The sequence below is a fragment of the Trichomycterus rosablanca genome, chromosome 14, assembly GCF_030014385.1.
Source record: "Trichomycterus rosablanca isolate fTriRos1 chromosome 14, fTriRos1.hap1, whole genome shotgun sequence".
Taxonomy (NCBI): Eukaryota; Metazoa; Chordata; class Actinopteri; order Siluriformes; family Trichomycteridae; genus Trichomycterus; species Trichomycterus rosablanca.
The window spans coordinates 18,600,578-18,628,464 of NC_086001.1; the positions used below are offsets into that span (position 1 = coordinate 18,600,578).

Sequence of the window (27,887 nt, forward strand, 5' to 3'; positions counted from 1 at the left end):
AGGATAACTTCTAAGCAACTGAAGCCTTCTCTCACATTGGCTAATGTTAATGTTCATGAGTCCACCATCAGGAGAACACTGAACAACAATGGTGTGCATGGCAGGGTTGCAAGGAGAAAGCCACTGCTCTCCAGAAAGAACATTTCTGCTCGTCTGCAGTTTGCTACAGATCATGTGGACAAGCCAGAAGGCTATTGGAAGAATGTTTTGTGGACGAATGAGACCAAAATAGAACTTTTTGGTTTAAATGAAAAGCGTTATGGTTGGAGAAAGGAAAACACTGCATTCCAGTATAAGAACCTTATGCCATCTGTGAAACATGGTGGTGGTAGCATCATGGTTTGGGCCTGTTTTGCTGCATCTGGGCCAGGACGGCTTGCCATCACTGATGGAACAATGAATTCTGAATTATATCAGATAATTCTAAAGGAAAATGTCAGGACATCTGTCCATGAACTGAATCTCAAGAGAAGGTGGGTCATGCAGCAAGACAACGACCCTAAGCACACAAGTCGTTCTACAAAGAATGGTTAAAGAAGAATAAAGTTAATGTTTTGGAATGGCCAAGTCAAAGTCCTGACCTTAATCCAATCGAAATGTTGTGGAAGGAACTGAAGCGAGCAGTTAATGTGAGGAAACCCACCAACATCCCAGAGTTGAAGCTGTTCTGTACGGAGGAATGGGCTAAAATTCCTCCAAGCCGGTGTGCAGGACTGATCAACAGTTACCGGAAACGTTTAGTTGCAGTTATTGCTGCAAAGGGGGGTCACACCAGATACTGAAAGCAAAGTTTCACATACTTTTGCCACTCACAAATATGTGATATTGGATCATTTTCCTCAATAAATGACGAAGTACAATATTTTTGTCTCATTAGTTTAACTGGGTTCTCTTTATCTACTTTTAGGACTCGTGTGAAAATCTGATGATGTTTTAGGTCATATTTATGCAGAAATATAGAAAATTCTAAAGGCTTCACAAACTTTCAAGCACCACTGTAAATGTATTTGATTATTTATAATGTTATAAATGTATTTGATTATTTATAATGTTATAAATGTATTTGATTATTTATAATGTTATAAATGTATTTATTATTTATAATGTTATAAATGTAATTGATTATTTATAATGTTATAAGTGTAATTGATTATTTAAAATATAAATATTTTTTATTATTTATAATGTTATGAATGTATTTGATTATACTGTTATAAATGTATTTGATTATTTATAATGTTATACATATATTTGATTATTTATAATGCTATACATGTATTTGATTATTTATAATGTTATAAATGTATTTATTATTTATGATGTTATAAATGTATTTGATTATTTATAATGTTATAAATGTATTGATTATTTATGATGTTATAAATGTATTTATTATTTATGATGTTATAAATGTATTTGATTATTTATAATGTTATAAATATATTTGATTATTTATAATGTTATAAATGTATTTATTATTTATAATGTTATAAATGTATTTGATTATTTATAATGTTATAAATGTATTTGATTATTTATAATGTTATAAATGTAATTGATTATTTATAATGTTATAAGTGTAATTGATTATTTATGTTATAAATGTATTTGATTATTTATAATGTTATACATGTATTTATTATTTATTATGTTATAAATGTATTTGATTATTATGTTATAAATGTATTTGATTATTTATTATGTTATAAATGTATTTGATTATTTATTATGTTATAAATGTATTTGATTATTTATAATGTTATAAGTGTATTTGATTATTTATAATGTTATAAATGTATTTTATTATTTATAATGTTATAAATGTATTTATTATTTATAATGTTATAAATGTATTTGCTTATTTATAATGTTATAAATGTATTTGATTATTTATAATGTTATAAATGTATTTGATTATTTTCTGCTTCAGAACCGAACAAGGATTTCTGCTGCTCCTCGTGTCCACGTTCCTCTACAACCCAAAATCAGCTCCACAATCACATCAAGAGCTGCAACCATGATAAATTTGAGACTCTGGTGAAGATTAAGACTGAACATGAGGATCTGACGCCCACCAGAAGCTCCAGTAATCAGCAAACGTCCTCTGGTACTGTCAGCATTAACACCTCTCTCAGTCCCACACAGGAAGAAGGAATTGTCTGCTCACAGTGTGGGAAGAGCTTCAGTTTCCTGAGTTTTCTCAAAATACACCAGCGCATTCACACTGAAGTGAAGCCGTATCAGTGCTCACAGTGTGGAAAGAGTTTTATTACCCAGGGTAATCTCAAAATACACCAGCACATTCACACTGAAGTGAAGCCGTATCAGTGCTCACAGTGTGGGAAAAGTTTTAATCAACAGGGTAATCTCAAAATACACCAGCGCATTCACACTGGAGAGAAACTGTATCAGTGCTCACAGTGTGGAAAGAGTTTTATTACCCAGGGTAATCTCAAAATACACCAGCACATTCACACTGAAGTGAAGCCGTATCAGTGCTCACAGTGTGGGAAAAGTTTTAATCAACAGGGTAATCTCAAAATACACCAGCACATTCACACTGGAGTGAAACCGTATCAGTGCTTACAGTGTGGGAAGAGTTTTAATCAACAGGGTAATCTCAAAAAACACCAGCGCATTCACACTGGACAGAAACCGTATCAGTGCTCACAGTGTGGGAAGAGTTTTACTACACAGAGTGCTCTCAAGATACACCAGCGCATTCACACTGGAGTGAAACCGTATCAGTGCTCACAGTGTGGGAAGAGTTTTAATACCCAGAGTGATCTAATAAAACACCAGCGCATTCACACTGGAGAGAAACCGTATCAGTGCTCACAGTGTGGGAAGAGTTTTAATAAACAGAGTAATCTCAAAATACATCAGCACATTCACACTGGAGAGAAACCGTATCAGTGCTCACAGTGTGGAAAGAGTTTTATTACACAGAATAATCTCCAAACCCACCAGCGCATTCACACTGGAGAGAAACCGTATCAGTGCTCACAGTGTGGAAAGAGTTTTTTTACACAGAGTAATCTCAAAATCCACCAGCGCATTCACACTGGAGAGAAACCGTATCAGTGCTCACAGTGTGGAAAGGGTTTTAATCAACAGAGTCATCTCAAAACACACCAGCGCATTCACATTTTACAGAAATGATGCTCACGGTGTTGGAGCTGCTTTGCTCATTTATCAGCACTTAGACACAAGTGTGACTCATCAGATTGTACCAAACAAGCTAAAATATAAAAATATAATATATAGTGAGTGAGTGAGTGTTGGGGAGAAATGGTTAACCATGAATGAATTATACTGTGTAATTAATAGGTAATTAATTAATATTAATATTAGTAAAACATTCATAAGTAAATAGTAATAATAAAAGTATAAATCTTTAGGTTAAACTATTACTGGGAAATAATGTGATTATCTATAGTGGAGTGAATGGTGGGTAGAACCAGGAGGTTTAGAGCCTGATGTAAGTGAATGCTATCAGTTAATAGTGGAAGTGAATTAAAAAAAAAAAGGTATTGGATCGGCTAGCATATACTGGTATTAGTGATACTGTGCTTGATTGGTTTTCTTCATACATTTCTAGACGTGTACAGTATGTTCACAGTAACTCCTGTTACTAGTGATGTCCCTCAGGGCTCTGTTCTGGGGCCTCTACTATTTATAATTTACTTGCTTCCTATTGGATGTATCTTTAGGAAATACAACATTCAATTTTATTGTAATGCGGACGACACCGAGCTATACCTGTCCACTGTGCTCACGGCTACTCTTCCTCCTCCATCTCTCTCTGATTGTCTAATAGAATTAAGAACATGGTTCTCTTACAATTTTCTCACATTAAATGCTGATAAAACTGAAATTGTTCTTATAGGTAGAAAATCTCCTCTCTCTAAATCTAACAAATTCTCAATGATGATGAAGAACTCAGTCGTCTCTCCTTCCACTCACAATCTTTCATTTCATGCACATATTAACAACATCACACGATCCGCTTATTTACATTTACGTAACATAAATCGTCTACGTCCATTCCTTTCTCCTAGAAGTGCTGATGTTCTTGTTCATGCCCTGGTTACATCTCAGATTGATTATTGTAACTCTCTCCTTTTTGGTCTACCTCATATGGGAGCTAGAGCTTTTAGCCCACATCTCTGGAACTCTCTCCCTCCTGACATTCGCACCATTGATTCAATCCCTAGTTTCAAAACATATTAAAACGTATTTCTTTAAACTCGCCTACCCTTAATCTGTGTTATTAATTATGTACTGATGTTTTGTATTGTAAGGTGTTTTGAAAGGCACCCATAAATAAAATGTATTATTATTTTTATTATTATATGTTGGCACAGATGTTACTTATACTTGTTTTTCACACATTTTCATAGTTTGGCTTGGTGGAAAGTAACAAATTACATTTAGTCATGTTACTGTAATTGAGTAGTTTTTTTTGTGTACCTACAACCTGTAATTTTACTTTTACTTAAGTATGTTTTGTATTAAGAATTGTAATTCGCTACATTTTAAATAACTTTCGTTACTGAGTTAAAAAAAAAAAACAATAAAAAAAAGTCGACTTCAAACCTACTTGTACCGTTGCAGTCGTAGTCGCAATTTAACTGTTACGGGACGTGTTTTGTTCCATATTTTTATCAGTGGGAGAGAAATGCTACAGATTAGACTGAGACAGGGTGATGTGTATGAAACAGAAGGAAACTGCTGCTACCGTGGGAATTAGAAGGTGTTTAGTTATTATTTTAAGTAGTGTTCACTTTTAATTTTGGTGACGCATTGTGTGCGCAGGTTTATCAGCATAACAACCTGTTTATTACTCAGTGGCCAGAGTGCGTATTTTTCTGCCCTAGATTCGAGGCCAGCTTAGGGCAAAACTAAAGCAACTGGGGTGGGCATTGCTCCCCCTGGATTTTCTCACTGCCCGCCTAAGCAACACAGCCAGAACCGGGGCTGCATATCATTGTGTTAGTGTTACTGAATCAATAAGCTCCACTTGGCTACAACTATTAAGATTTTGGAGTGTATATGTGGGAATTTGTGCACGTCCGGATGTGACAAAAATGCCCAGGTTTTATCAAGTTAAGTTGAGGTCAGGGCTGTGTGACACTGGAGTTCCTTTCCATCAACTTTTCTTCATGTTCATCTGCCTTGAAAAGCCAAGGGAGCCTCTCAAAAGTGCATAAAGCCAGGTTATAGTTCTGTATTACCTAGTGACATGTACCATTCACCACAAATGTATTAAGTCCTACAGTACAGGTACAGTCAAATCAGTGGCGGCTGCTGGTCTTTCAAAGAGGGGAAGCTCATTGTCGGCTTACATTGTAAAATTTGTCAATTTATTTATACATAAATTCTGCCCTCCGTTCCTTTTCAAGAAAATGTCCTGAAATGGGTTGCAGTTTGTCTTTCGACTTCACTCGCAAAATCCGCGATGGGACTGAAGCTCCCAGTGATAGCTGTCAATCAAAATGGGATTCAGCCTTTCGACTGATCCTCCAATCATCTTGCAGAAGCTCAGCGTCCAGACCCGCCCACAGCTCCATTCACCCCCAGAGACGCTCAGCGTCCGGGGGCGGGAAAAAATCACGGCATTTATCCAATGACCGGCGAGTTTCGAAGCAATGAAAAAAAAAAACCATGCAGCCCCATAGAAGTGAAGAGACGCTCAGCTTCTGCGGGCAAATGCATTGACGCTAAGGGAAAGTATGATAAGTAGCTGATTCTGAACAAACTCGTCTTCGAGATGAACGTGTTCTAACGCATTTGTAGTCAATGAAATGTTAACACAACTGTACATATTTGACCATTTAATTTTTGACATTTTAGGGGAAGCTGAGCTTCCCTTGCAGTCTTAGAGAAATCGCCACTGAGTTAAATATATATTGTGTAAAAAAAAATCTAAAAATGATAAACTTACATTTTAATGTAATAAGCAATGTAAATTGCAATGAAAATGTTCTGTTTAATTCTCTTCATACTCATGCTGTAGTACACTGTAGTACTGTACCTCACAATGACAAAATAGCGTTAAATAAAAATAAACAGAAAGACTTTTAAAAACATGTGATTGTAATTTGTGCCTTGTTTACTGCAGAGTCAGTTCGTGCAGGTTTGTTCATTTTTTAATGTTTATTAGCCGAGAACGAGATGAAAGAAACTGGAATGTCAGGCTAATGTCCAATATAAAACTATCAGGGTTAAACGCATGAACACATTAACTAGCAGACACACGCAGCAACATCCACCATAAAACCCACAGCAACACTAATAAGGAAGTTATGACATGAGTTATGATGTTCTGATCCAACTACACTGAAACTTTGTGATTGGCATTAGGCAGCCAAACAGTTTCTTGGTGCACTAAAAACCAGCTCCTTTGATTGGTCGGTAATTATGTCTATTTCTCCCCTTTGTCCCGACCCCTGCGCCCCCCCCGCCCCGCCCCTGCAGCTACAGGTACAGATCAGTTTTGCAACACGCTGACTGAGATATTTGTTGCAAAACTCGTGGCGGGCAGATTTGAAACTGTGCTGCAATGTTTTTATCCTCACATCGAAAATAAAAGTACAAATGTATTTTTTACAGGTACAAATCTTTTTTACAGTTACAGATTTCTCTTTTACAGATACAAATTTTACAGATTTTTTTTACAGTTACAAATGTATTTTTTACAGGTAAAAATTTTTTTTACAGTTACAAATGTGTTTTTTGCAGATCCAAATTGTACAGATTTTGTTTTCACTGGTGCAAATCTTTTGCTACATATTTCTGCTGCTTGTTATTAAACTCACCTGTGGCTTATTTGAGTGGAGAAAACTTGGAGTTCTTGTTGCGTTTTTTAGTGAGTTTTCTTGCTAGAAAAGAGATTTATGAAGCTTTTTGAGGTTGATACTGGGTGCTGCATTTGTTTTAGATCTTCTGGACTTGCTCGGTCGCGCTATTTCTACTTAATAAGGTTTTAGTGCGCATTTACACCCTGTTTTACGGTACTGATCACATTGCCCACACTAGCCGTTTCAGTGCGCATCTAAACCCTGTTTTACGGTACGATGCTTTGACTTTAAGTACAGAGATTACAACAGAAAGAAGTAACCAGTAGGTTTCTTTGCTAAGAAGAAATTCTGCAATGTTTTCTAACACAACAACCACTACAAAGTACACTGTAAACACTGTCAGTACATGGTGACTACGAGTGGTTGATTTCATATTAAAGTTTATGTTACGTTTTGTTAGGATTCAGTTGCAGGAAAAGCTGCAGGAAGTAAAAGATGTTCAGGATGAGGATGATGTGAGTTATGAGAGTAACGAGGAATGCTTCACCCAGTGTCTTCCAGCATCACCATCATTCTTTTTCATTCCACACTGGAGCAATCTACAAAAAAATCACTTAAAGGGTCTGCAGTGGACAAATGTTATTACAAAAAGTGTTCGATTTGTTCACCCATATTACAGTTTTACATTTCTAGAGTTACTACAAGGTTAAAGTCATTAGACTGAACATTTTGTGATTGACTGTCCAGTTGATGTAGATGTTGTTGTGCACAGTGAGCTGAAAAGACGACCTCTGAAAGCAGAAGAACAAATCGATGCTTCCAAGAGCTCTTTATCTACAAAACCTGCAGAAATGAAAGAGTTCTGGAACTGAGTCTGGTTACAGAGATGAAGCTCCAACTCCTGCTGTTCTGAAGTGTCTTCTGGAGACCAAGAAACAAGGAGAGGAAACATGAGAATGAAATGTTTCTTTTATAACATTCTGGATCCAACATGGTTGAGTATTTGCAGCTGTAGGAACAGAGGAAGCTCTTCCTGTTGGTATTAGAGCTTGGACGTGACCATTTTCTCAGTTTATTACAGTCCTGTAGAGCAGTGTCTCTTATCCAAGCAGTGGATGTTTGTTTTAGAGCTTTTATTGCTTTGACTTACACTTTCCCAAACAGTGTCTCCAGCTTGGGAATCATCACAGCAGGTAGTGAACCAGCACCCTGGTAAATCTTCAGTTCTCCGGGTTTCAGGGGCCTTGATTTATTCAACAGAGAAGTAATTTAACATGTAAAGAAGAGCAGTTTAAGATGTATGTCAGATGTATTTTATATTTTTGTTTAATCACAGTTATTAAATAATAATTAGTTAATATAATTCAGAAATTAATAAATTATATTGTATTATAGTGTTAAATTGTGGCCTATTTTAATGGGATTATGCTTTAATGCTGTATTTTTTTAAATGTATTTAATCCAGCACAATGGTTAAACTGCACAACCCAACAAGTTAAAATAAACCATCATGTGTTCTGTCCAATATTTACAAATAACACATTTTCACCTGCATTCAGCCTTTTCTTTCCTGTATACCAAAAACAGTCACCAGTGCAGGTCTACAACACGTTACAAAAACACTTGGGACAGAAGAGCCACAAACACTCTAATTTTTATTTTTGCTTTCTTTATGTTGCTGGTGTCATGTTGTATTGAAAGTAAAATAAATAAATTAATTAATAATTAAAATCCTAAAATTTAAAAACAAGTGTTTAGGTTCATTCCTCATCTTAACACATATTACAAACTAATCAAGCTCGTCAAATTTCAGACATTGTTCACGTAAACAAAAATCTCAATAGGAAGCACAAAGTGATTCATTTATTTATAGACGGTGCTGTTTATGGTTTTACACTTAAAAACATGAACAGTTAAAAAATAACAACAAACACAACAACAACAATTTAATAATAAAGTCACAAATCTGTACCCAAGCAACAAGCTGTAATTTATCTGTACAACATTTTGAACTTCACTTTAAAAGTCAGTTCAGTGTGTTTTACTGTAGTAAGAATAGCTCCACATGTTTGTGTACGTAGTGTTTATGGTATTTAAGCTGGATGGATAGATGGAAGTTAACATGTAATCTAAGGTGACTCTTAAGTTTATTTGCTGCTGTTGGCTTATAAAGTTTTACTGAACAAACTGGCTCGTATTTTGGCACTGATATACCGTCCTGAATGGTGATCTGCTTGGTTGACACAACTAGCACAAGTAATCGTGGTCTACACCCCACAAGCGCTCTGTTGTACTTGTGCATGGGCTGAACGCTACTATCCTGAAACTGCTAACGTTTCTAAACCTTGGAACACGGGGCCCCAAATAAAGGCGTTAAGGTTCCACCGAGATTTGAACTCAGATCGCTGGATTCAGAGTCCAGAGTGCTAACCATTACACCATGACACCACAAAAACTAAACGTAATGATTCGCCATTTACTAAGTAAATAAAGCCAAAAAGAAAAATACACACAACTGCACTTTACTTTTACATCTCAAGTTATTTATATTTAAACTTACGTGATTGATATAATTGACTGAAATCAACTGAAAAAAACTGAGATAATTTAGAAGTTTTAGACACTAAATAAAAGTAATTTTAGTTAAACATTGCCACCCAAGTATCAAAATCACAACAAAACGTTCCACTGTTGGAAAACTGCACTAAGTTTAAGACGCAGTTGGCCGGTAGATGGCGCTGTAAACAATGACTTGCCACTTTGTGTTCTAATTTGGCATAGAGCAGTCATATGTGAAACACTATTGTCTTCTCAGCATTGAAAACAGTGTTTTTACCTAAATAAAACCAGGTTCCACCGAGACTTGAACTCGGATCGCTGGATTCAGAGTCCAGAGTGCTAACCATTACACCATGGAACCACGAAAGAAGAATTGAGCACAAAGGTTAATAATTACACCATTAACTCCACGTGTTTTTTTATGTAGTGTTTATGGTATTTAAGCTGGATGGTGTTAGGATTTTTGGAACAGAACATCATTATTAAACATCATTATTAAACATAAATTTAATATGGGAAGTGTTCCGGCATTTACCCACGTGCTCCCTTTAATTAAAATGGCACCGAGCATGCTCCCTTTGTTCAAAATGGCGCCGGCCAGGCTCCCTCCCTGACTCCTACCGAGGGGGGGGAGGCGGAGCCCTGGGCTTTTTAGCACATTTCATTGGCTCCAACAGCAGCGGCGGAGGAGGAGCCTAGACTAGTTTAAAAGAACGGCGCGCTCAGAGGCCGGCTCTCTTCTTGGCTGCCGATCGTTTTGGATTGCAGGAGAAAGGAGCGTCGATCGGCTTAGCTCTGACATATATTCACAGATCATTTTTACACTTAATAAAGTGTTTTTGAAGAGTACTTTCTGGGTTCTCTGACTGCTTTCTTCAGGACCTCTTGAACTAAAAGATTTGTCCTAACAATGGATAGATGGAAGTTAACATGTCAGACATCCCAAGTTGCAAAAACTTATTTCAGGAAGCTAAAAAAAAGCTAAAAACCCCTCGCACAAAGCAAAGGATATGGGTGATAACAGAACTTTTAGGAGCTGCTAACTGAGCTACTAAGCTAACTGTTTGTGTCACAAACACATTAATGTGTACTACATAGTGCACTAGATAGTGTGAAAGATAATAGATTATGTTCCCTATGTAGTGCACTAGATTGTATATTAGAGAATAATTTATGTTTTTTACTTAGTGCACTAGATAGTGTACTAGATAATAGACTTATGTTTCTTACATAATGCTTTAGGTAGCGTATTCATTAACGGATTTATGTTCCCTACATAGTGCACTAGATAGTATTTTAGATATGAATTTATGTTCCCTACGTAGTGAACTAGATAGTAAATTAGACAATTGGTTTATTTTCCCTACACAGTGCACTAGATACTGTATTACATAATTAATTATGTTCCCTACATAGTGCACTAGAAAGTATAACTAGATGATGATTTGTGTTCCTTACATAGTGCACTAGATAGTGTATTACATAATTATGTACCCTACATAGTGCACTAGATAGTGTATTACATAATTATGTACCCTACATAGTGCACTAGATAGTGTATTACATAATTAATTATGTTCCCTACATAGTGCACTAGATTGTATATTTGATCATAGATTTATGTTCCCTACTTAGTGCACTAGACAGTATATTAGACAATTGATTTATGTTCCCTACACAGTGCGCTAGATTGTATATCAGATAACGGATTTAATACGCGATCGTATGAATAAAGTCTGTGTCGCCTGTGTGCGTGTGTGTGTGTTCTCTTGGCCGCTCGTTCTAGATTCCGGGAGATTTTATCTGACATGCAGGAATCAGGGAGCCGCTATGTATATGCGGGAGACTCCCAGAACTTTTTCTGTACTTTATTTTACAAAAAGCCAGAGTGTACAATGAGGGGGAATTATGTTTCTTATTATATAATTGTTTCTCAACAAAAACCCCAGACTTCATTAAAGTTTATTACATTAATAAAATTACTTTTTATTCACCTACTAGCTGTAGTGGGTTTTCACTGCACATGATGAACTAATTAACACAAAATCATTTATTAGTCAAAGCAAATTGATGATACATTCACCTCACCCTAGTCAAAATATCCTATAGGATTCCAATAGAAAAAATCCTATAGGAATCTTATTGGTTTTCTATCATATTTTGGAACCAATCCTATAGGAATCCTATTGGACATCTTATAGGAATTCTATTAAACATCCTATAGGAATCTTATTGGACATATTATAGGAATCCTATTGGACATCCTATAGGAATCCTATTAAACATTCTATAGGAATCCTATTAAACATCTTGTAGGAATCCTATTGGACATCCTATAGATATTCTGTTGGATATTCTATAAGAAATGTTTTGGCCTCTAAATAGGAATCCTAATATTCTAATATGATTTTATCTAGGAATTTTATTTGATTTACAGATAAACATTTGAGAAATGCATATTAAAATTCCTGTATGTCTTATTATACCTTTTGTTTAAGAGTATTCTACATTAAAATTAAAATTAATAAATAAACAATTATTAATTGGTAATTTAAACAATTTTATTATAATTAAGTAACAAACAGACAAACAATGATGCAAGCAAATAAATACATTGACAGACAAAAAGGCAACAAAGGCTAGACAACAAAATCCTACATCTTTCTCGTCGCCATTTTACATTCATCTGCACACTTTTGGGAAATGGCTTGTTTGATTAGTCTAATATCTGTGCCAAATTTTTTCCTGATGTAGTCTGTAAAACAAAGAAACAACAAAAAACAACAAATAATTTTTATATTCATTTTAAACACCTCATTTTTAAAAGTGCTAATGTACTGTATGTTAGAAGGAATGATGATTGTGGTTTCTACCATCAACATCACGCAATGATACACTCATCCAATTTTTCAGAGCATTTGGGAACAAGTCATTGGTTAACAATTTACAGCTGGTCTGTAGCAATGAAAGTAAATTAATATTTGAAAATTGATGCAAACAATTTACAAACCCTGTATAAAAGCAGGGATGGAACAGACTGTCACTGCACTCTCTACCACAGTATTGTATATTCAGTCTTCATAATGTCTACAGAAAGACATTTTAACAAAGAAACACAGAGCATTTGTAACTCCTAAGGGGCCATGATGTGGTAAATTCAGTTTTTCTACACCATGAAAAGATCAGTTTACATGCATTGAAATCTGAGATTATTTAGCATGTGATGCTCTAAAGACTGTGGTTTAAGCTATATACTGTAATGTTACTGTCAGCATTATATAAAACAAATATTTCCACTATAGTGTTTCCAGAAAATAATTAACTCACTTATTATGTCACACACTTTGTCTGGATCCAGCTGAGGTTTGGCCTCTCTTCCCCTAAAGGCGTTTGAGCACTTCCCTGTGTAGGTGTGTGTCGCCAACTTTCTTCTCCCAAAAACAGCCAGTAATAGATCTTTTGTTGATTTCTTTGGGTCTGTCCATTTTACATTTGCATACTGCTCAGAAGTGATTGCTGTGTTGGGTCCAATTTTAACCTAACAAAAATGACAATGTTTAGACATTCAACTAATTTAAAATGCCATTTTTATGTTGCCTTTACACATCTTAAGGCAGTGAAAAAGTACAAACCAAAAATGTTGCATACCATATAATCCAGAGAAGTAAATATCAAACACTTTCTGTGCATGATGGGAAATATGTACAAATATGTTACCCTAAGAACTAGATATTGGACAGACAGACCATACGTACAATAGTACTTATGTACATGATTCTTATCAGGACTGGGTGAAACAAATCCTATGGCTGGGGTGGGGAAACAAGGGCCAGAGTCCAGCACAGTTTGCTGATTCTTCTGCTCTGACACCATAAATAACGTGTTCATTACCTGCTCAACTGACCCAGGTGTGCTTGGGCAGGAAAATCACCAAACTGACATAATCTGCCCTCTAAGACCATAGTACCCACTTCTGTCCTAAACATACTTTTACATCCCAAAATCAGAAGAAAAGTTGTGACAGTATGGAAAATGCAAATACAATAAAAACGCAGTGTTTTTTACATTTACTTTGACTTTTATTTTATTGCAGACAGTAGGAACCCAAGATATATTTTATGTTTTGTCTAATCAACTTGTTAATGTACCTCCATTCCTGCATTTTACACCTGCAACACATTTCAAAAAAGTTAGAACCGGGCAACAAAAGACTAGTAAAGTTGTGTAATGCTTCAAAAAACATATTAGTTTAATTAATAACAGGGCAGTAAGATGATTTTGTATAAAAAGAGCATCCCAGAGCGACTGGGGAGGGGGTCACCACTCTGTAAAAGACTGGACAGGCAAATAGTGCAACAATTCAAGAAAAACATTTCTTAATTAAAATAGTAAAAAACTTGTGTATTTCATCAACTACAGTACATAATAAAAAGAACACTTTATAAAACTTATAAACTTTATAAACCCTTTCTAAATCATTATCTGTAAGCTTGGCACTGTATCCACAAATGCAAGTTAAAACTTTAACATGCAAAAGATGAAAACAGATATTAGCAAGATCCAGAAACACCACCACCTTCTCTTGGCCTGAGATCATTTAAGATGCACGGAGGCAAAGTGGAAAAGTGTCTTAAATGAACTCAAGCCCAGAGAACGTGGTGGTGTTTCTGTATCTTGCTAATATCTGTTTTTATCTTTTGCATGGTAAAGTTTTAACTTGTATTTGTGGATACAGTGACAAGCTCACAGACAATGGTTCACAGGTTTTGGAAAGTGTTCTTGAGTCCATTCAGTGATTTTCACTACAGAATCGGGTCTGTTTTTAATGCAGTGCTGCCTGAGGACCCAAATATCAGTCAGACAATACTGGTTTTCAGTCTTCTGTCTTACATATAGATATTTCTCCAGATTCTCTGAATCTTTTAATGATATTATGTACTGTAGATGATGAAACAGACAAGTATTTTATGTTGGGAAATGTTACTCTTCAACTTTTTGTCCACACAGTCTTTCACAGAGTGCTGAACCCCTCCCCATTTAATTCTGAAAGACTCAGTCACTCTGGCATGCTCTTTTTAAACCCAATCTTACTGCCCCTTATCAATTAAACTAATATGTTTTTGTAGCATTACACAACTTTACTAGTCTTTTGTTGCCCCGTTCCAACTGTTTTTGAAATGTGTAGCAGGTCTGAAATGCAGGAATTGATGTTTATTATTAAATAAAATAGAGTTGAGCAGATAGAACATAAAATATCTTGGGTTCATGCCAAAATAAATGTAAGAAACACTGCATTTTAATTTTATTTGCATTTTCCATACTGTCCCAACTTTTCTGATTTGTGGTTGTAGTAAAAATTATGCTATCATATTCTTCCTTTCATCAACCACTAAAGTCATGCAACAATGCATTTTATTCTCAGAAAATGTATGTAAAGCATGTAATTTTCATCATGTTCAGAATTACTGTATAAACACAGACATACAATGATTTGTTTGTTTTTACCTGTGTGGGTAAGGTAGTTACAGTCTCATGTGTTTGCATTTTTTTATTATTATCTGGCGGTGGCAACACTTTCTCTGTCTCATGTGGGAGTACTAAGGGGATAAAAACAATGTTACCAGACTGTATAATTTTAACGATTAACAGTTTTTGAGTGATTATGACTTTTGTTAGAAAATGTTTGCAACAAAATATTATGTATAATTTAAAATATTAAACATAATTAAAATGACGGAATTATGAAAATAATCATGAAAATGTTGAGAATATGTCCAAGCGACTGAGAAAAACTGTATCAAAAACATTTTACCTCAAAATAATATATATATATATATATATATATACATATATATATATATATATACATATATATATATATATATATATATATATATATATATATTACCTTTGCTTTCCACTCTAATGATCCTTTTCTCTATATTTTAAATTTTCTCCTTCATCCCCATTAGTATTTCTTTTAATTCTGAGAGTTGTTTTATCACTACTTTGGTATTGTGTGCCTGGGACAGACAGAAAGACAGACAGATTGATAAAAGTTAGTGATCATAAATTGTAAAATAGTAGAAAACAATTATAAACTGTCACCATTGTGATTATTTAATGTAAAGATATATGCATGCCGCAAAACACAAAGGAAAAAAATTAAATATTGACATGAGGTTAGGTGTGTTAGCTAACCTGAGATCCTGAATCACCAAAGGCACTAGGAGAACAAGGGCCAGCAGAATCAGATACACAAGAAGAACTCTAGAGTGAGAGAGAGAGATTATAAACTCTCAAAATATAGCAAAGAGTGTGTGAATAAGCAATCAGTAGCAGTGGCAAAATCATTAGACTAATATATCGTTTGTTGCTGTTGCAGGTATTTCCTACCTTTTGATTTACTTTATAATCCATTAGGATGGACTTTGACATTGTTCTGGCCATTTCTTTTTTTTTTTCCTTCCTTACTGTATTTGTTGGGAGGAATTCTTCCTGTACAACAAATAGATAACTACATTACTTTTTCTCTGCCATCCTGAAAGTGAATTGTAAAGCAGAGTTAGGTGGTAATCCATGTCAGTTCTTGCCTCATCCTCAGAGGTTGTAGCTGGCGAGAAGTGGATAGGTGGCCATTTTTGCCTCTGACCACGGCCACAAATTTCAGTATCCTTCGCAGAATTTTCCCTCTTTTCCAGAGTCTCTAAAATTTTCAGTAGGGCGGATCTACTTCCTTGAGAAACAAAACATACCATGTCACTGTTTCTTCTGAATTTAGGGAAATTAAAAAAGCTTTTTTTTAAAGTAACTGTCTCTACTGTCCAGGAATGGCGTTCTACTAGATTTTTGAGCACTGCTGTGAGGATTTGATTGCATTCAGCAACAAGAGCGTTTGTGAGATCAGGATGTTGGATGATCACCATCCCACCTCATCCTCAACTCCCAAACACATCCCTATAGTATTTGCTAGAGCTCAATCATTCCAGAGAACACAGTTTCAAGGGGACATTTTACCTCTCTACCCCACACCAGATTTTATGCATAGTGCAAATAGGTTCATGGTTTCTCTGTTCCAGGGAGTCCTATACTATTGGTAATACTTCTCTACAGGGACTAGCTGTATGTGTTTATCTGTGTCCATAATGGGTCCAAATTAAAGTAGCTGAATCCAGAAGGAGTGTCTACAAACTTATGCAATTGTGTATATATAATTCTACACCACTTTCCAAATTATTATGCAAATTGAATTTAAGTGTCATTAAGATTGAATTTTTCAATTAAACTCATAGATAGTATTGTGTCTCGGGGCTCTTTGGATCACTAAAATTAATTTCAGCCAGGTGAGCCCAATTAAAGGAAAACTGCTTAAGAAAGATGTTCCACATTATTAAAGAGGCCTCAGCTTTCAAGCAATATAGGAAAGAAAAAGGATCTCTCTGCTGCCGAAAAGCATCAAATAGTGCAATGCCTTGGACAAGGTATGAAAACATTTGATATTTCACGAAAACTTAAGCCTGATCATCATACTCTGAAGAGATTTGTGGCTAATGCAGAGCATAAACAGGTTCCTGCAGATAAAGGCAGAATGAGGAAGGTTTCTGTCAGACAAATTCATCAGATTAAGAGAGCAGCTACTAAAATGCCATTACAAACCAGCAAACAGGTATTTAAAGCTGTTGGTGAATCAGGAGTCCCACGAACCTCAAGGTGTAGGATCCTCCAGAGGCTTGCAGTTGTGCATAAACCTACTATTCGGCCACCCCTAACCAGTGCTCACAAGCAGAAACGGTTGCAGTGGGCCCAAACATACATGGAGACTAATTTTCAAACATCATTATGAGTGCCGTGCAACCCTGGATGGTTCATATGGATGGAATAGTGGATGGTCACCATGTCCCAACAAGGCTGCGATGTCAGCAAGGGGGTGAAGGAGTCATGTTTTGGGCCTTTAGGGTCCCTGAAGGTGTGAAAATTACCTTGGCAAAGTATATAGAGTTTCTGACTGACCACTTTGTACCATGGTACAAAAAGAAGAACCGTGCCTTCTGCAGCAAAATCATCTTCATGCATGACAAATCTCGTGCTGCAAAGATTACCTCTGTGTCATTGGCTGCAATGGGCATAAAATGAGAGAAACTCGTGGTGTGGCCACCATCCTCCCTGACCTTAATCCTACTGAGACCCTTTGAAGTATACTCAAGCAAAAGATCTATTATGGTGGGAGGCAGTTCACATCAAAACAGCAGCTCTGGGAGGCTATTCTGAGATCCTGCAAAGAAATTCAAGCAGAAACTCTCCAAAAACTCACAAGTTCAATGGATGCAAGAATTGTGAAGGTGATATGAAAGGGGTCCTATGTTAACATGTAACTTGGCCTGTTAAGATGTTTTTGATTGAAATATCTTTTGATTTCAGTGAATGTGACCTCTTAATGCTGCCAATTCAACAAATGACTATTTTCAGTTCTTTACAACCTATAAAAAGTTTGGAAACTCTGTTGTGCATAATAATTTGGAACAGTGCATTTTGAGTTTTTTTATTTTTGAAAAAAAAATACTGTTATCATTGGGAGGTTTGTTCAATAGAAATTCGATTTATACTCTAACGGTTGATGACTTGAAAATTATACTGACTGTCATCTGCATCGATCATGTAGGAAAATCAGAGAAAAATATCAATTGCATAATAATTTGAAACTTGGTGTATAGTGTGCCTACTTCAGTTCTTACTTTGGGTGAATGTACTGATGTACTGATGAAATTCACTAACCTTTTTGTAGAATTTTTGCTGGGCTTGTTTCATCGCCATAAAATACATCACATATTGAACCCACTGAACAAATTTCATTTGCGATTTTTTTTATAGGCAAAACATCCCATGTAGGTGGATCTTCTATCCACTGTATTAGCATATAGGCCATACTCTGGAATGAGAGAGAGGGACACACAAACACACACATGCACATGCACACACACATACACACACACACACACACACACACTCAGTGAGACTTATCAAATAAAAGTAGAATAGTAAAAATATTTACTATTATAATGTTATAAATGTGTTTGATTATTTATAATGTTATGAATGTATTTGATTATTTATAATGTTATAAATGTATTTGATTATTTATAATGTTATTAATGTATTTGATTATTTATAATGTTATAAATTTATTTGATTATTTATAATGTTATAAATGTATTTGATTATTTATAATGTTATAAATGTATTTGATTATTTATAATGTTATAAATGTATTTATTATTTATAATGTTATAAATGTATTTGATTATTTATAATGTTATAAATGTATTTGATTATTCATAATGTTATAAATGTATTTGATTATTTATAATGTTATAAATGTATTTGATTATTTATAATGTTATAAATGTATTTGATTATTTATAATGTTATAAATGTATTTGATTATTTATAATGTTATAAATGTATTTGATTATTTATAATGTTATAAATGTATTTGATTATTTATAATGTTGTAAATGTATTTGATTATTTATAATGTTATAAATGTATTTGATTATTTATAATGTTGTAAATGTATTTGATTATTTATAATGTTATAAATGTATTTATTATTTATAATGTTATAAATGTATTTGATTATTTATAATGTTATAAATGTATTTGATTATTTATAATGTTGTAAATGTATTTGATTATTTATAATGTTATAAATGTATTTGATTATTTATAATGTTATAAATGTATTTATTATTTATAATGTTATAAATGTATTTATTATTTATAATGTTATAAATGTATTTGATTATTTATAATGTTATAAATGTATTTGATTATTTATAATGTTATAAATGTATTTTATTATTTATAATGTTATAAATGTATTTTATTATTTATAATATTATAAATGTATTTGATTATTTATAATGTTATAAATGTATTTGATTATTTATAATGTTATAAATGTATTTTATTATTTATAATGTTATAAATGTATTTTATTATTTATAATGTTATAAATGTATTTTATTATTTATAATATTATAAATGTATTTTATTATTTATAATGTTATAAATGTATTTGATTATTTATAATGTTATAAATGTATGTGATTATTTATAATGTTTTAAATGTATTTGATTATTTATAATGTTATAAATGTATTTGATTATTTATAATGTTATAAATGTATTTATTATTTATAATGTTATAAATGTACTTAATTATTTATAATGTTATAAATGTGTTTGATTATTTATAATGTTATAAATGTATTTGATTATTTATAATGTTATAAATGTATTTGATTATTTATAATGTTATAAATGTATTGATTATTTATAATGTTATAAATGTATTTGATTATTTATAATGTTATAAATGTGTTTGATTATTTATAATGTTATAAATGTATTTGATTATTTATAATGTTATAAATGTATTTATTATTTATAATGTTATAAATGTATTTTATTATTTATAATGTTATAAATGTATTTTATTATTTATAATGTTATAAATGTATATGATTATTTATAATGTTATAAATGTATTTGATTATTTATAATGTTATAAATGTGTTTGATTATTTATAATGTTATAAATGTGTTTGATTATTTATAATGTTATAAATGTATTTGATTATTTATAATGTTATAAATGTATTGATTATTTATAATGTTATAAATGTATTTGATTATTTATAATGTTATAAATGTATTTGATTATTTATAATGTTATAAATGTATTGATTATTTATAATGTTATAAATGTATTTGATTATTTATAATGTTATAAATGTATTTGATTATTTATAATGTTATAAATGTATTGATTATTTATAATGTTATAAATGTATTTGATTATTTATAATGTTATAAATGTATTTGATTATTTATTATGTTATAAATGTATTTATTATTTATAATGTTATAAATGTATTTGATTATTTATAATGTTATAAATGTATTTGATTATTTATAATATTATAAATGTATTTTATTATTTATAATGTTATAAATGTATTTGATTATTTATAATGTTATAAATGTATGTGATTATTTATAATGTTTTAAATGTATTTGATTATTTATAATGTTATAAATGTATTTGATTATTTATAATGTTATAAATGTATTTATTATTTATAATGTTATAAATGTACTTAATTATTTATAATGTTATAAATGTGTTTGATTATTTATAATGTTATAAATGTATTTGATTATTTATAATGTTATAAATGTATTTGATTATTTATAATGTTATAAATGTATTGATTATTTATAATGTTATAAATGTATTTGATTATTTATAATGTTATAAATGTGTTTGATTATTTATAATGTTATAAATGTATTTGATTATTTATAATGTTATAAATGTATTTATTATTTATAATGTTATAAATGTATTTTATTATTTATAATGTTATAAATGTATTTTATTATTTATAATGTTATAAATGTATATGATTATTTATAATGTTATAAATGTATTTGATTATTTATAATGTTATAAATGTGTTTGATTATTTATAATGTTATAAATGTGTTTGATTATTTATAATGTTATAAATGTATTTGATTATTTATAATGTTATAAATGTATTGATTATTTATAATGTTATAAATGTATTTGATTATTTATAATGTTATAAATGTATTTGATTATTTATAATGTTATAAATGTATTGATTATTTATAATGTTATAAATGTATTTGATTATTTATAATGTTATAAATGTATTTGATTATTTATAATGTTATAAATGTATTGATTATTTATAATGTTATAAATGTATTTGATTATTTATAATGTTATAAATGTATTTGATTATTTATTATGTTATAAATGTATTTATTATTTATAATGTTATAAATGTATTTGATTATTTATAATGTTATAAATGTATTTGATTATTTATAATGTTATAAATGTATTTTATTATTTATAATGTTATAAATGTATTTTATTATTTATAATATTATAAATGTATTTTATTATTTATAATGTTATAAATGTATTTGATTATTTATAATGTTATAAATGTATTTTATTATTTATAATGTTATAAATGTATTTTATTATTTATAATGTTATAAATGTATTTTATTATTTATAATATTATAAATGTATTTTATTATTTATAATGTTATAAATGTATTTGATTATTTATAATGTTATAAATGTATGTGATTATTTATAATGTTTTAAATGTATTTGATTATTTATAATGTTATAAATGTATTTGATTATTTATAATGTTATAAATGTATTTATTATTTATAATGTTATAAATGTACTTAATTATTTATAATGTTATAAATGTGTTTGATTATTTATAATGTTATAAATGTATTTGATTATTTATAATGTTATAAATGTATTTGATTATTTATAATGTTATAAATGTATTGATTATTTATAATGTTATAAATGTATTTGATTATTTATAATGTTATAAATGTGTTTGATTATTTATAATGTTATAAATGTATTTGATTATTTATAATGTTATAAATGTATTTATTATTTATAATGTTATAAATGTATTTTATTATTTATAATGTTATAAATGTATTTTATTATTTATAATGTTATAAATGTATATGATTATTTATAATGTTATAAATGTATTTGATTATTTATAATGTTATAAATGTATTTTATTATTTATAATGTTATAAATGTATTTTATTATTTATAATGTTATAAATGTATTTTATTATTTATAATATTATAAATGTATTTTATTATTTATAATGTTATAAATGTATTTGATTATTTATAATGTTATAAATGTATGTGATTATTTATAATGTTTTAAATGTATTTGATTATTTATAATGTTATAAATGTATTTGATTATTTATAATGTTATAAATGTATTTATTATTTATAATGTTATAAATGTACTTAATTATTTATAATGTTATAAATGTGTTTGATTATTTATAATGTTATAAATGTATTTGATTATTTATAATGTTATAAATGTATTTGATTATTTATAATGTTATAAATGTATTGATTATTTATAATGTTATAAATGTATTTGATTATTTATAATGTTATAAATGTGTTTGATTATTTATAATGTTATAAATGTATTTGATTATTTATAATGTTATAAATGTATTTATTATTTATAATGTTATAAATGTATTTTATTATTTATAATGTTATAAATGTATTTTATTATTTATAATGTTATAAATGTATATGATTATTTATAATGTTATAAATGTATTTGATTATTTATAATATTATAAATGTATTTTATTATTTATAATGTTATAAATGTATTTGATTATTTATAATGTTATAAATGTATGTGATTATTTATAATGTTTTAAATGTATTTGATTATTTATAATGTTATAAATGTATTTGATTATTTATAATGTTATAAATGTATTTATTATTTATAATGTTATAAATGTACTTAATTATTTATAATGTTATAAATGTGTTTGATTATTTATAATGTTATAAATGTATTTGATTATTTATAATGTTATAAATGTATTTGATTATTTATAATGTTATAAATGTATTGATTATTTATAATGTTATAAATGTATTTGATTATTTATAATGTTATAAATGTGTTTGATTATTTATAATGTTATAAATGTATTTGATTATTTATAATGTTATAAATGTATTTATTATTTATAATGTTATAAATGTATTTTATTATTTATAATGTTATAAATGTATTTTATTATTTATAATGTTATAAATGTATATGATTATTTATAATGTTATAAATGTATTTGATTATTTATAATGTTATAAATGTGTTTGATTATTTATAATGTTATAAATGTGTTTGATTATTTATAATGTTATAAATGTATTTGATTATTTATAATGTTATAAATGTATTGATTATTTATAATGTTATAAATGTATTTGATTATTTATAATGTTATAAATGTATTTGATTATTTATAATGTTATAAATGTATTGATTATTTATAATGTTATAAATGTATTTGATTATTTATAATGTTATAAATGTATTTGATTATTTATAATGTTATAAATGTATTGATTATTTATAATGTTATAAATGTATTTGATTATTTATAATGTTATAAATGTATTTGATTATTTATTATGTTATAAATGTATTTATTATTTATAATGTTATAAATGTATTTGATTATTTATAATGTTATAAATGTATTTGATTATTTATAATGTTATAAATGTATTTTATTATTTATAATGTTATAAATGTATTTTATTATTTATAATATTATAAATGTATTTTATTATTTATAATGTTATAAATGTATTTGATTATTTATAATGTTATAAATGTATTTTATTATTTATAATGTTATAAATGTATTTTATTATTTATAATGTTATAAATGTATTTTATTATTTATAATATTATAAATGTATTTTATTATTTATAATGTTATAAATGTATTTGATTATTTATAATGTTATAAATGTATGTGATTATTTATAATGTTTTAAATGTATTTGATTATTTATAATGTTATAAATGTATTTGATTATTTATAATGTTATAAATGTATTTATTATTTATAATGTTATAAATGTACTTAATTATTTATAATGTTATAAATGTGTTTGATTATTTATAATGTTATAAATGTATTTGATTATTTATAATGTTATAAATGTATTTGATTATTTATAATGTTATAAATGTATTGATTATTTATAATGTTATAAATGTATTTGATTATTTATAATGTTATAAATGTGTTTGATTATTTATAATGTTATAAATGTATTTGATTATTTATAATGTTATAAATGTATTTATTATTTATAATGTTATAAATGTATTTTATTATTTATAATGTTATAAATGTATTTTATTATTTATAATGTTATAAATGTATATGATTATTTATAATGTTATAAATGTATTTGATTATTTATAATGTTATAAATGTATTTTATTATTTATAATGTTATAAATGTATTTTATTATTTATAATGTTATAAATGTATTTTATTATTTATAATATTATAAATGTATTTTATTATTTATAATGTTATAAATGTATTTGATTATTTATAATGTTATAAATGTATGTGATTATTTATAATGTTTTAAATGTATTTGATTATTTATAATGTTATAAATGTATTTGATTATTTATAATGTTATAAATGTATTTATTATTTATAATGTTATAAATGTACTTAATTATTTATAATGTTATAAATGTGTTTGATTATTTATAATGTTATAAATGTATTTGATTATTTATAATGTTATAAATGTATTTGATTATTTATAATGTTATAAATGTATTGATTATTTATAATGTTATAAATGTATTTGATTATTTATAATGTTATAAATGTGTTTGATTATTTATAATGTTATAAATGTATTTGATTATTTATAATGTTATAAATGTATTTATTATTTATAATGTTATAAATGTATTTTATTATTTATAATGTTATAAATGTATTTTATTATTTATAATGTTATAAATGTATATGATTATTTATAATGTTATAAATGTATTTGATTATTTATAATATTATAAATGTATTTTATTATTTATAATGTTATAAATGTATTTGATTATTTATAATGTTATAAATGTATGTGATTATTTATAATGTTTTAAATGTATTTGATTATTTATAATGTTATAAATGTATTTGATTATTTATAATGTTATAAATGTATTTATTATTTATAATGTTATAAATGTACTTAATTATTTATAATGTTATAAATGTGTTTGATTATTTATAATGTTATAAATGTATTTGATTATTTATAATGTTATAAATGTATTTGATTATTTATAATGTTATAAATGTATTGATTATTTATAATGTTATAAATGTATTTGATTATTTATAATGTTATAAATGTGTTTGATTATTTATAATGTTATAAATGTATTTGATTATTTATAATGTTATAAATGTATTTATTATTTATAATGTTATAAATGTATTTTATTATTTATAATGTTATAAATGTATTTTATTATTTATAATGTTATAAATGTATATGATTATTTATAATGTTATAAATGTATTTGATTATTTATAATGTTATAAATGTGTTTGATTATTTATAATGTTATAAATGTGTTTGATTATTTATAATGTTATAAATGTATTTGATTATTTATAATGTTATAAATGTATTGATTATTTATAATGTTATAAATGTATTTGATTATTTATAATGTTATAAATGTATTTGATTATTTATAATGTTATAAATGTATTGATTATTTATAATGTTATAAATGTATTTGATTATTTATAATGTTATAAATGTATTTGATTATTTATAATGTTATAAATGTATTGATTATTTATAATGTTATAAATGTATTTGATTATTTATAATGTTATAAATGTATTTGATTATTTATTATGTTATAAATGTATTTATTATTTATAATGTTATAAATGTATTTGATTATTTATAATGTTATAAATGTATTTGATTATTTATAATGTTATAAATGTATTTTATTATTTATAATGTTATAAATGTATTTTATTATTTATAATATTATAAATGTATTTTATTATTTATAATGTTATAAATGTATTTGATTATTTATAATGTTATAAATGTATTTTATTATTTATAATGTTATAAATGTATTTTATTATTTATAATGTTATAAATGTATTTTATTATTTATAATATTATAAATGTATTTTATTATTTATAATGTTATAAATGTATTTGATTATTTATAATGTTATAAATGTATGTGATTATTTATAATGTTTTAAATGTATTTGATTATTTATAATGTTATAAATGTATTTGATTATTTATAATGTTATAAATGTATTTATTATTTATAATGTTATAAATGTACTTAATTATTTATAATGTTATAAATGTGTTTGATTATTTATAATGTTATAAATGTATTTGATTATTTATAATGTTATAAATGTATTTGATTATTTATAATGTTATAAATGTATTGATTATTTATAATGTTATAAATGTATTTGATTATTTATAATGTTATAAATGTGTTTGATTATTTATAATGTTATAAATGTATTTGATTATTTATAATGTTATAAATGTATTTATTATTTATAATGTTATAAATGTATTTTATTATTTATAATGTTATAAATGTATTTTATTATTTATAATGTTATAAATGTATATGATTATTTATAATGTTATAAATGTATTTGATTATTTATAATGTTATAAATGTGTTTGATTATTTATAATGTTATAAATGTATTTGATTATTTATAATGTTATAAATGTATTGATTATTTATAATGTTATAAATGTATTTGATTATTTATAATGTTATAAATGTGTTTGATTATTTATAATGTTATAAATGTATGTGATTATTTATAATGTTTTAAATGTATTTGATTATTTATAATGTTATAAATGTATTTGATTATTTATAATGTTATAAATGTATTTGATTATTTATAATGTTATAAATGTATTTGATTATTTATAATGTTATAAATGTATTTGATTATTTATAATGTTATAAATGTATTTGATTATTTATAATGTTATAAATGTATTTGATTATTTATAATGTTATAAATGTATTTGATTATTTATAATGTTATAAATGTATTTGATTATTTTCTGTTTCAGAACTGAACAAGGATTTCTGCTGCTCCTCGTGTCCACGTTCCTCTACAAACCAAAATCAGCTCCACAATCACATCAAGAGCTGCAACCATGATAAATATGAGACTGGTGAAGATTAAGACTGAACATGAGGATCTGACGCCCACCAGAAGCTCCAGTAATCAGCAAACGTCCTCTGGTACTGTCAGCATTAACACCTCTCTCAGTCCCACACAGGAAGAAGGAAACGTCTGCTCACAGTGTGGGAAGAGCTTCAGTACCCAGGGTGCTCTCAAAAGACACCAGCGCATTCACACTGGAGAAAAACCGTATCAGTGCTCACAGTGTGGAAAGAGTTTTAATGGACAGAGTGATCTCAAAATACACCAGCACATTCACACTGGAGAGAAACCATATCAGTGCTCACAGTGTGGAAAGAGTTTTAATGGACAGAGTGCTCTCAAAACACACCAGCACATTCACACTGGAGAGAAACCGTATCAGTGCTCACAGTGTGGAAAGAGTTTTAATCAACAGAGTGATTTGAAAAGACACCAGCGCATTCACACTGCAGAGAAACCCTATCAGTGTTCACAGTGTGGAAAGAGTTTTAATCAACAGAGTGCTCTCAAAACACACAAGCGCATTCACACTGGAGAGAAACCATATCAGTGCTCACAGTGTGGAAAGAGTTTTAATGGACAGAGTGAGCTCAAAACACACCAGCGCATTCACACTGGAGAGAAACCATATCAGTGCTCACAGTGTGGAAAGAGTTTTAATCAACAGAGTGAGCTCAAAAGACACCAGCACATTCACACTGGAGAGAAACCGTATCAGTGCTCACAGTGTGGAAAGTGTTTTTTTACACAGAGTAATCTCAAAACACACCAGCACATTCACATTTTAC

General features: G+C 28.1%; 1 protein-coding gene, 1 long non-coding RNA gene and 1 other non-coding gene across 3 annotated transcripts; 1 reads left to right on the forward strand and 2 right to left on the reverse strand.

Annotated features, from left to right (window-relative positions):
* Positions 1-319: 319 nt before the first annotated feature.
* On the forward strand, positions 320-27,850 carry LOC134326160 (zinc finger protein 345-like; the record flags this gene model as incomplete). The annotated part of the gene is made up of 4 exons (XM_063008361.1): positions 320-328; positions 2,581-3,147; positions 5,136-5,141; positions 27,215-27,850. Coding segments are annotated over exons 1-4 (1,218 nt in total), but the record flags the coding sequence as incomplete, so codon positions are not given.
* On the reverse strand, positions 9,652-9,723 carry trnaq-cug (transfer RNA glutamine (anticodon CUG)). The gene has a single exon. It is a non-coding gene; the product is annotated as a tRNA-Gln (tRNA).
* On the reverse strand, positions 11,899-15,801 carry LOC134326556 (uncharacterized). The gene is made up of 6 exons (XR_010014527.1): positions 15,759-15,801; positions 15,564-15,632; positions 15,271-15,385; positions 14,868-14,959; positions 12,690-12,900; positions 11,899-12,117 (listed from the first exon to the last, which is right to left on the reverse strand). It is a non-coding gene; the product is annotated as an uncharacterized LOC134326556 (long non-coding RNA).
* Positions 27,851-27,887: the final 37 nt, after the last annotated feature.